Source organism: Aptenodytes forsteri, unplaced genomic scaffold (assembly GCF_000699145.1).
Source record: "Aptenodytes forsteri isolate BGI_AS27 unplaced genomic scaffold, ASM69914v1 Scaffold118, whole genome shotgun sequence".
Lineage (NCBI taxonomy): Eukaryota > Metazoa > Chordata > Aves > Sphenisciformes > Spheniscidae > Aptenodytes > Aptenodytes forsteri.
Genome location: NW_008795859.1, coordinates 2,124,303 through 2,135,606, shown reverse-complemented (window position 1 = coordinate 2,135,606; position 11,304 = coordinate 2,124,303). Strand labels below are relative to the sequence as shown.

The 11,304-nt window shown below is 42.4% G+C and overlaps 1 protein-coding gene across 1 annotated transcript in view; it reads left to right on the top strand.

Annotated features, from left to right (window-relative positions):
• Nucleotides 1-4,579: 4,579 nt before the first annotated feature.
• Nucleotides 4,580-11,304, top strand: part of LOC103902866 (P2X purinoceptor 7) — a 15,950-nt gene continuing 9,225 nt past the window's right edge. The window contains 5 exon segments of the mRNA XM_009283977.1: nt 4,580-4,707; nt 6,287-6,419; nt 6,981-7,052; nt 7,912-7,984; nt 8,944-9,040. Of these exon segments, the coding sequence (XP_009282252.1) occupies nt 4,580-4,707; nt 6,287-6,419; nt 6,981-7,052; nt 7,912-7,984; nt 8,944-9,040 (503 nt within the window).

The window sequence follows — 11,304 nt, the reverse complement described above, 5'->3', positions numbered from 1 at the left end:
CCTGAGGGGAGGCAACGCGGGGCAAGCCGCACCGGGAGGTCACCCGGCGGCGTCGCGGCCTGCCCCGGGCAGCTCTTCCCGCTGCGCCGCTTTGCCAATCCGGCGGGGCTCTGGGAAACTCAAATCTCCCCCCTTCCTGCCCCGAACTGGGCAGGAATCGGGATTTTTTATCCCCAGCTCCTGACCAGAGGGCAGCTGGTGGCGGTGCCACAGCAGCAGGCCGTGCCGCGCACCGTGGTGTGAGGCAGCAGGGGTAGGCACAGCACCGTGGCTAGACATCAGACGGGTTTAGCAGGAGGGTAGGGTCGATGCTGCTTTGCTGTGTGGGAAGCACGGCTGTGGTCGCTGTAGGTGATGCTGGGGCGTACGCTCCGTAGGCCAAGTCTCCGGTGTGGCTTCTTCACAGCACAAGTGCTCTTGATGCAAGGAACGGCAGAAATAGGTTTGAGATTCACCCTTTAAAGTATATACTTAGCTTTGCAGTTTCTTAAGAGGGAGGCTGTTGTCGCGTGTGTAGGAGATGTACAAACAGATTGATGCAGTTACCCAATTAAGATTTCTGGCAGTCTTCGACAGCATAAAGAGATGTCAAGTGTAGCTGATGTACATATCAGGTGAATGGTTACTTCATTTCTTTGAAATGGAAAGATGCACAGCGGATCCCCGTGAAACGGGAACGCCAGTCCTGTGCCCAGGCTTCATTGGGGGCAAATGGCAAATTTATGTCCTCGGGGTTGAACATCAGTTGTCAGTGTGCCTCAAAGTAGCAATAAATATGTAGTGCTAGCTATGCTAAATCTGAAACAAGGACAGTAGCTTCAAAAATACCAAACAATCAAAAATAGACTATATATTAAGGTGAAACTTGTTCATGAAACGAGTATCTCTTGATCTGCAAGTTTTTTGTTGCAGATCCTTAAAAACCCATGTTTAGACCTTAAATAGGTGGATTTTGGAGCCTCTGCTATTGCAATTAGCTTCTTGGATAGTCTTAGAATCCCATGTGAGTCCACAGATGATGGATTAAAATATGCAGTGAGTCATATTAAATTGGTGCCAATTGAAAGGCACAGGTTGTAAATCACTGCAGAATTTGATTCAGTAAATAGCAATCATAAATGTAATACTTTGCAATTCTAAGCACTGCGTCTATCTTGGGTTAGCTCCTTCTTTCTGAGGAACAGAAAATGCTTCATGAAATACTAATTTACTGGTCTTAACGGGAAGCCTGAAAAGTGACACTGCATTTGTGTCCTAGCTTTTAACTGGCTAACCTAAGTTACAGAGAGGATGGATGGGTTGCTTGTGATTGTGCATGAAAGCTGTGGTAGAGCCAGGAATATAATCCAAGTCTCCTGACTCCCGGATTTGAACTTTAAAACCAGATCATGTTTCCTTTGTGCTTTCAGTCTGTATACTGACCTTTAGGAATCGTATTTACCTACAAGTTCCCAGAAGAGATCTACTTTCCCTTGACATGCTTTCCTGGTATCAATTACACTTTTCTTCTGATGAGTATTTTGAGCATATAGAATACACAGAGCAAATGAAAACGGTATTTCCTGTGGAGGCGCTGGGGGCCAGGTCTGCTCCCCGTAGACCACATTAATAGGTAATAGGAAGTGGTGGATGTGGGTCCACCACTTAATGCTAGAGAAGCACTGTTTCTGTAAATACTGATACAGATCCTTTCTTCAGACCTCGGTGCAGAGGAGAGAGCGGTTGTGCCCACAGTGCTGAGGATGGAGAGGGATCTGTGCTAGATACAGTGGGAGGGTGCTGCTCTGAGATTCTCCTTTACATCAGACTATTTCAGTCCCTACACCTTCCAAGAAGCAAAGGACTGTTCCCTGCTTCTCATGTCTCTGTAACATTAAAGAGGCAATAGATAAAGAAGAGGAAGGATGTCTGAAAATTTTAGAAAATGCCAAGATAAAAAGAAAAAAAGATGGTGAGATTGTTTTGCTCTGTCGTGGTGGAAAGCCATGAAGTCTGATTGTTCCGACTCTCGGGGAAGGAGACCTCCATGACCAGACATCATCAGAACCGGACTGGCTGAGCTCCGGCTTGCTGGCCTCTTCAAAAGCTCAATTGATTGAAGGCAGGAGCAAAATCATACATCAGAGCCCAGTTCTATGGGAATTCCCAACCTGGGGAAAGCTTGGGGGATCCTGTGTCGTTTTAAAGTTGTATGTTTTCATGATCCTTTCTTCCAGCGGTTTTGTGCTATTTGTATGTGCAGCCCAAAGTAGCCATACTGCTACCCCAGGCTGCCCGCCTGCTGCTTGCTATTTACAGTCTGTAGTGGTGTCTGAATTTTCAAACTTATTACTTTAAAAAAATTAAGATTTAGCTCAGTGTCTTGACCTCTGTATCACAACAGAATCTTCACAGACATAAAAGAGATGATAGCTTTCAGTGCAGCCTTGGGTGAATATTGCAGGAAGCAGCTGAGATATTTGTTTGACACTTGTCTTAAGTTATCTTAGTTGGGGTGATGTGGTATCTGGATCAAGTCTTAGAGAACTGAAGGCCAGTGTTCATATATATATGTTGTATAATTCTGGGGGCATTTTCCAAATTCCCAAGTTAGTTTGCATGGAGAGTGATACAGGTTTTCAAGCAAAGTTTCCTAATGACATGAGAGTTACTGTAACAGCTCAGCCCTCTAGTTCCATCCAGTTCCCTGGACAGGGCTTATGTTTTATATTACTTGGGAAAGGCTTATGGTAGCTGCTTATTGAAAAGCTATCATGAAGAGGCAACGTGCGGAAGAAAGAGAATGGAGCCTGCAATCCAGAGCTCTTCAGATCTGCAGGCACGGCTTCATTACTCCCTCCTGACTTTCTCCTCCCTTTATAGCTACTGCCGCGTGGATGACTGCCTTGCAAAACTGTGAGAGAGCTCAACCATAGAGGCCAGCAAATCAGAGTGGAACGAAACCTGAGCAAATCAAAATCATGCTCCACGGGCGAAGAGAGATCACCTTATATGGGAACATCATGGGCAAGAAGATGAATACGTCCGGCTGAGCTGCTGAGGTCAGATCCCAAACAGATGGAAGACGTTAATGTGAAAACAAGAGCATTTAGGAAGAGAAGACAAGACTTACTTCTGCTTCGCTTATGCAATCTGAGTCCTCCTGTTTGTCTCTTTTATTACAAATATTGTGTTATGTGTATGTACACATAGGTCTGACTGCATTATATTAAAAATCAATGTCTTTGAGGCTATTCTAGCACCTAAATGCATCCCAGGTCTGTTTCTGGTTCTTCCCACTTGCAGCTCTTTCAATTGTTATTATGTAGCAGGATTTTGCTTGCTGAAGTGTCACTAATACCAACTATAGCAGTATGGATTGTGGTCAGCAAAAGCCTAAGGAGTGATCACTGATGTCTCAAAAAACTAAGCCTGTTTGTGCAGAACATAACTTGTTCCTGTGTGCTAAAGCATTTAAGACAATACCGACAGCCAAGAAGCCTGTCTGTTTCTGAATGTTTTGTCATGACTACAGCCATAGGTAGCATCCTAGGTGATTTAAAATACTAAAGGATCACAAGAAAAACATTAGATCTGTGTTGTAGGGTTTGTATATTTTGTGTCTCTGTGTGGGTCTTCTGTTGCAAGAGAGAGGACCCTGGTCCTTTTAATCTGGGTCTAATGGATTCCAATCCAAACTTCTTGTCTTTCAGACTGAGCCTGAGATTTACAGGTCCCACCTTGACAGCTTCATATCTTTACAGCTCCACCTCCTGTGTTTACAGTGTCAGATGGTGGCCTCACACCTGCTCCTTTACCCCCAGGACCAAGCAAATAGTTGGCTTGGAGCACACAGACCAGCTCTGGCTTGTGCATGGTTCTGTGGAGTAGGAGAGGTTGCAGCCAAAGTATGTGCCATGTATTGGCTCTGCTGAGAGGAGTAGTGACTTTGTCACTCCCTTTTAATTCCATGACCTGATACAGAACCAATCTAAGACCAAATAGGATGGTATCCCATGCAATGTGAGATAAGAAGCTGGAGATCTCTGTGGCCATTGATTACCCAAAAGCTTGCTTTACCATTGCCCTCTGCCTTGCATGGCCATTGCCACCCCTGCGAAGTGGGTGTTGCATGCATCTGCCCAGTCTAGAAGTGCATTACACCTTCTTTGCGCTGGTGCGAAGTGTTGGGTGGTGGAGAGTCAGGCCCAGAAGGAGGTCAGCGTGATGCTGGCTTCCATCCATGAACCCTCATCTCTACAGTTGTCCCAGCGTTACTTCAGACTGGCAAAGTCTGGTAGTACTGAGGAGAGATGGTACCGTCAACAGAAGGCGACAAGAACAGTGCTGAGCAATCAAGCTCTGGAGCTCCAGGGTGAAATTTGATGCTTTTTCTGTGAACAAACCAAAGGATGTGGCTCTTCAGGCAGTTCTTGATTCCATCAACTGCCGTTCTTTACAAGGCCTGTGGTACCATTCTCGTACAGGTTTCTGACTGTGCCTTTAGGTGGGGTGGCCCAGGAAGGATGCAGGGGTGGAAGAAGACAGCACCAGGCAGCTGTGGTTTTCAAAAGCCAGTTCCTCACAGGAAGCCCTAGTGATGGGTGTACGTGGCTGGCTGGAGTGCCTGACTCAGTGTGACTCTTCGAAATACATACGCATGCAGAGTGTTACATGTGGATGTGTGAAATGTTTCCTTTATATGTTGCTCTATTTGATAAGTGCATGGTGACGGGATGCTGTGTTGTACGTGAGCAAATGTTGTCTTGGAGGTTCTCTGGTTACAACTTGGCTTTCGGCGCTTTGAGTTTTGTGGCAGCACATAAGATCATTGATCTGGTGTTAGACCATTCTTGGAAGATGGATGTGGTTGTGAGAACTTTGTGGTGGGAGTGTGGCATAGGATGTTATCTAACAAGGTGGGGTTGCTTGGACAGAGTTAACTAAGCTTCCTCTAAAAAACACTTGCAGTTTTGTTTCTTGCTATGCTGTCTGTTTTTGTTTCTTGTCTGAAAAATCCAAAATAACTCCACTGAATAATCTCAGATTTACATCAGTGTTTCTGAGATTAGAGTCTGCCCTATAGAGTCTCCTATTCAGGGTCAGATGAAATGGTGAGTCACCCCTTGCAGCAGATTTCAAGAACAATAAGATGTTTTAGGAATATGCAATAATTGATTGCCTCTAAAGGGCAGATTTTCCTCTTTGCTGCCAAACTAGGGCTGTTCTCAGTGATAAGTGTTTGCTGAACAAAGTCTGCCGAAGTTCATAAAGTTGGTTTCATTCTCATGGGAGGGCAGCAAGCCAGGACATTGAGCACACTGATCCCAATCTCACAAAGAATCAAGTCTGCAGGAAATTCAAGTTGCCTTACTAGGGTACTATACTGCTGCTCAGAGCTGGGTTCCTACTGCCAGTTTCCAACAACATGGTTATCCCAAAGCACTGTTCTCCAGAAGGAAAAGGCTGAAATGCTGTTATAATAGATGATATAAATAAAGGAACATTGATCAGTTGCTTTGTATTTCTGTTCTTCAGATACTATTTTATCCCCCTCCAGAACAGTCTGTTGTTAAACTGAAATGGTGCTAGCTCTTGTGGCGTGTTTTTCAAAGCAAACCTTTTATATCACTTTCATGTAGTGTGGAAAGTATCTTCTGAACATGCTATAGTTTTTCAAAGTTGATGGTGCTTTTATGAGTTAGATGAGCTAGATGACTTTCTTGACAGCTTAAAAACAGAGGCGTCCTTCCTCCTTTTATTAACACATTCGATTAATGAGAAAGGGAAAACATTAGGCCAAGGTTTTTGAAGCAATCAGCATGATTGCACAAAAATAGTCACTCTGGAAAGTTAAGGACTAAGTATTTTAAGCTCTCTCTCTCAAAAAAAAAAAACCCAGAGAGGACACTACCGTTTGTGACAAAAAATCAAAAGTCTGGGTACACAGCATGGGTGAAAGTTTTTGGATGACATCAAGTGCTGTTGCAGTTAATTGGTGTTTCACAAATGGCATCTGAAGGGCCAGGATGTCACCTCATGTTGTCTATATCATTAGGATGGGAAAACAGAAATTCTCTTCTTGCATATATCTGTTAATTTCTGACAAAGCCAAAAGCTGCAAAAGTGAAACCAAGACAGACTTTGGTCCAGCCGATGCATGTCTCTCACACAAAAAGGCTCTCAATTACTTGAAAATGTCCATCTGCCTTTTATCTTGCAGTGCATTTTGTCCAAGAATGATACAAAGAAGCTGACTCATTTTATTCTTATGGGCTTATTTGTCCCTTCTGTTTTATCTGGCTAGTTGTATACTCATCGCTTACAGACTCTATGAGGAGACAGATGAAGTTAGCAGCTCAGTTTGCACTACTGTGAAAGGAGTGGCTTACACAAACGACAGGATCCGGGATACAGCAGAATACACTATACCAATGCAGGCAAGTCTTAATTTAATGTCAGTCCAGTATTCAACTTCCATTGATACATCTAGTTGCCTTCCTGACATGTCTCTATCCTACCATTCAATGTGATTGCTTTACATTGGAGACAGCAATGTTTAAAGCCAAATCTTCCCTTCCTCCCTTAATATAAGGAAAAAAAATTATCCTCTTTTATGAGATTTCTGTGGTGCTATTTGTTACACAATTTTTATATAATCAATTTAGTATTTCGGTAATAGCAAACCTAGGAACAGATTTACTCCAGTATAGCTGTACTAAACACAGTAGTGTTATTACCAATTACTGCTAGTGTATCTTTCTCAGTTGTAATGCCAGTTTAAAAAAAAAATCAGTGCCTTCTTGCCTCTGGCTGCTCATTCCTGCCCTGAGGATGTCCCTGGCTTTTCCTGTTTTGAGCCAGGTAGAATCTGAATGTCTATGAGGGGGAGGTAGAGCAGGAACAGCCTTGTTGTCCTTCCAGGTTATGTTCTGGAATTACTGAGGTCTGAATCAAGTATGTGAGATTTCAGTCAGATTCATATTCTTTCCTCCATGTAGGTGCTAAACTCTTTTTTCGTGATGGCCAACATCATTAAGACAGAGAATCAGCTTGAGCAGTGGTGCCCTGAGGTAAATACATTTTGTGATTTATACTTAGGACTTAGGATGTATTGAATGCATGTTGATGTAAAAGAGTGGACTGTCCTTGGAGCAGTCCGGTACAAGCAAATGCTGTTGCTCTTTATGTCTGTATCTCAGCAGATAACATGCAAGATCTAGTTTAATTGCTCCTTTTCTTTCTCGGGGAATCAGCTGGCAGTTGTGACTTTGCCTTGCACCAATGACCTTGCAGCCAAACCTATCTGCATCACTTTCAAGAGGTGATGACATTCAGGCCAGTGATTGCTGTCCAGCTTCTCTGGCATTGCTGCTGCTCTTGAGGAAAACCTGAAGAAATGATGGAGCTACAGAACTGCTATCAGCGTCTCTGCTAATATGGTGCTCTTACTATTACTGTTGCTCATTCCTACATGTCTCCTTCCTTCCTTTCTGTAGGTCAAACCTGCTCATCAGCTGCAGCTCTCCTCTTCATTTGGCTGGCCTGGAAGTAGAACCTTGCAGAGAGTTCCCAAATACAAGTTGACTTTCACTGGCAAAAGTATATGGGACTGTTAGTAAGCAAAGAATTAGATAGTCCAGTATTAAATTTATTGTGCTTAATAGTATAGACGAGAGTGTGAAAAACAGGAGAAGACTTAAATAATAAAGGAAAATGTTATTGTAAGCAAGGAAAGGGCTTTTTTCTGTTTTTGCAGGTAGCTGAGCCTTTACCTCCTATAAGCCAAATAATTAGTAAGGGTTATACCTGCTCTGCATCATTATTTTCTCTTATTATTTGATATTTTTACATTGAAGCTGAGTAAGACTTTTTACATAGGTGTGGAGAGGGAGATATTTATATTACTCTTTTATGTAACTTTTTTCCCAGTATCCCTTCGCCAAAGCTATCTGCTCTTCAGACAAGTCCTGTGAAAAAGGGAGTGTAGATATCCACAGTCATGGTATGTAAATGGCATTTTCAGATTGAAATATTTTTTTGTGGGTACTGTCTTCTATTGCATTATTGACCAGTGCAGCATGTGCAAGATCCAACTTGGAGAACTGCAGTAGAACAGTACAGAATCCTAAGAGATATCTGAGAACTATTTTCAAAACCACAAAACTGAGTTCTTATCAGCTTGTGTGTGCCCTTACTACAAGGAGAAACAGTGAGAGGGAGCAGAGGAAGGGGAGAGGTGAAGAAGAGTACAGACTGGTGTGAATGAGGGCTGATCTCACAGTCACTCCCATTGAAGTCCGTGGCTGCTTAGCAAGTGGAGTGACTGCAGGATCTGTTTGAAGGGTCTGTAACACTCCTGTGATGGTTAGGTAGTTCTCAGAGTAAGTCAGGGGACTTGTGTCCTTTATTTGGGACCAGTTGCCCAGAAGGCATCATACTGTTTTCATCAGCTATGTGAGTTCTTTGTAGTGCTGAGATTCCCTGAATTTGGGCTGCTGGCTGGATTATCACTTTCCCTGGTAAAGACTAAATGCTCTCAGAAAATGCTGACTTTCCAGGAGTGCAGAAAGAATAAAGGTTTTCTGCCCACCTTTATATCCTTGTTTAATTTACTCACATTGTTGAATTAAACTTCTGACTGAAACAGTTGGTTTCTTGATTTATCCCAAGACTCAGATATGTAACTTCATAAAAAACTGTGAAGGAAATTACTTCACCCTCAGCCCAAACAATGACAAGCACTGTTGACCCAAGCAAACAGCTAAATGAGGATTAATGAGGTGTGGCAGGACCATGGTTTGGGTAGTTCTTCCTACAGCTTCCTCCTATAGAAAGCTGCAACAATCTGAAATGTCAAGCTCCCTATCTTACATTTGAGGAGGAATCCACTGACATGTTGAAACTGTCTCTAATCAGTGAAAAACTCTTGTCTTTGCTGAGTAAGAGCTTGTTTCTCTACAGGAATTGAAACAGGAAGATGTGTGAATTATAATGCAACTGTTAAAACCTGTAAGGTCAAGGCATGGTGCCCTGTGGAATCCATGGAAAACCTCCCTGAGTAAGTGAAAGATATATCTGCATTTTTTTATGTCAAAGGAAGGATTTACTTTGACAAAGTAATGAAATTTTAGGATAATCCCTTTGCCTAGGCACATATAGATCTCATGTATGTGAAACAGCTATTTCCTTCATAGCCATACTGTTAACACTCATTATAATATCTAAATAACTTACTTCTAACAATCTGTCCTGCTGTATGATTCTGCAGTGAAGTCATAGCCACCAGTTTGTATCATCATGCAGCTGCCATACATACAGTTTTAGATGTCACAGGCTCATCTTGAATTCACTAGAGGCATTTGACTCATTAATGCAAATATCAAGGAAAATGCAGCAACGTAAGATGGGTTTAATCAGTGATAGAAATAAAAAGTTTCCTAACTTGGGGTTTTCTTCTGCAAGGCTTAGGGCTCTATGGTGTAGAAGTTCTTTGTGGGTTCATTTCTCACAGTGAGGTTGCTTCCGCCTCCCAGAACAGTAGGGGTAGATTGGTTGTCTGTACATTGTGCTGCAGGCTAGTGTTTGGGGATCCACCTCAGACTGAAGAACAGTCTTTCCATCCTCTCTAGGTAGATGATGAAAACCTCAATGCTGGCAATCTGTAATAGTGACCTGAAGAAAACTCTAGGAAAAAGACTCCACGGAACAATGCTGCTGTGACCTAGAGGTTAGGATGGAGCAGCCTCGTAGCCATCTTTTGTTGTAACCCCATGACTGTACAGTGTTCCAAGATGAAAATGTTCTATTTCTATTCTGTATCAGCCAAAGCATGAAAAAATTTTATAAAAAATTTTATTTCAACTGAAATGGAAATTATACTCTAAGGGAGCAAATGTTGATCAATTTTAGCTCCTCTCAACCAGCTTTGAAACATATGTGTAAGAAACTAGGTCAATTATCACTTTTATTAACTCACTGCTTTTAAAAGATACAAGCGTGATTCTATGTATATATCCCATCTTTTCCCTAATTCAGGGTTTTCTGCAGAGACTGAGCAGTTTTTCCACTGCCAGGTCCCCTCCAGAGCCCACAATGCCTCCTACAGCTCCTTCTGCTGAGTTTTTTTCAGCTCTTTAAAGGAATTTCCATTCCCTTCTCTTGCGGACAGAGTTGTGATCTGAAAAAGGCTTTGTCCAACAACAGGAAGGTTGTAATTGTTCATACAGCATCCGGGAAAGATATGCATGAGCTTCCTGAGTTAATGAAATCCTAGGGGGTTTTTATAAAGTTTCAGTGACTGCCAGTCATTTTTAAATGTCACACTGCGTAGGCTCACTGCTGCATATGTTACAGAGGGAATTTTGCTTTTAATTACATCGCACAGTTGACACGTTCTGTCTTGTTTCCTATCCTTCCTCTAAAGTGCCAGTAGTCGGTCACTACCAGGGACCAAAAATAATGGATGAGAGGTTTGATCCAAACCTCTGAAGTATAAAGTTCCTTCACAAGTTCCACTGGCAAGGAAAAAATGAGGAATCGCTAAAAAGCAAAGCTGAGTGTTTATTGTCTACCAGAACGATACATAAGACCAAGGTCAGAGCCCAGGAAGCTTTGCCATCTGGTTGAGATACTGAGGTAGCAATGTTGGGCTTTGGTTACACCCATGATTGTCTTTACTGTCCAAATTCCTTTGAAAGGTAAGTTTCATGAACTATACAGGAGGCCTCCTTTTCCTTCCCGTTAGTTATGGCAGGAGCTGAACAAAGCTTCTTGCATGTTGGCAAGAAGATTCTTTGATTTTTGATTGTTCATTTCTGCCTGAGGCAGGGCACAGTTGTCAGATTAGCTGGCTGAAGGACAGGTGTTTAAACCTTTTTCAGAAGAGCTTTGGATCAGATTCCAGATGCTTCCCAGTGAATGAATTATGGATAGTTTCACATTATAGGTTCATTGATTTTTAGTTCTTTAAAAATTAACATACATTATTAATGTCTGGACTGTTATACACTGAGACTCATGAGTGACTTTCCTGTCCAGGTAGCATCCACGAATGTTAATTTGGTTTGCAAATAAGTCTTATTTGTTGACGTGGTTTAGAAGACACTCATGAGAATTCCCTTATGAAAGCTGCATGTCATCCAGCTAATGTGCATCTTGTCATCACAGATCTCTGATCATAGAATCATAGAATCATAGAATCATTAAGGTTGGAAAAGACCTCTAAAGTCATCGAGTCCAACCGTCGACCCAACACCACCATGCCTACTAAACCATGTAGCGCCTCATCTACACGTCTTTTAAATATTTCCAGGGATGGGGACT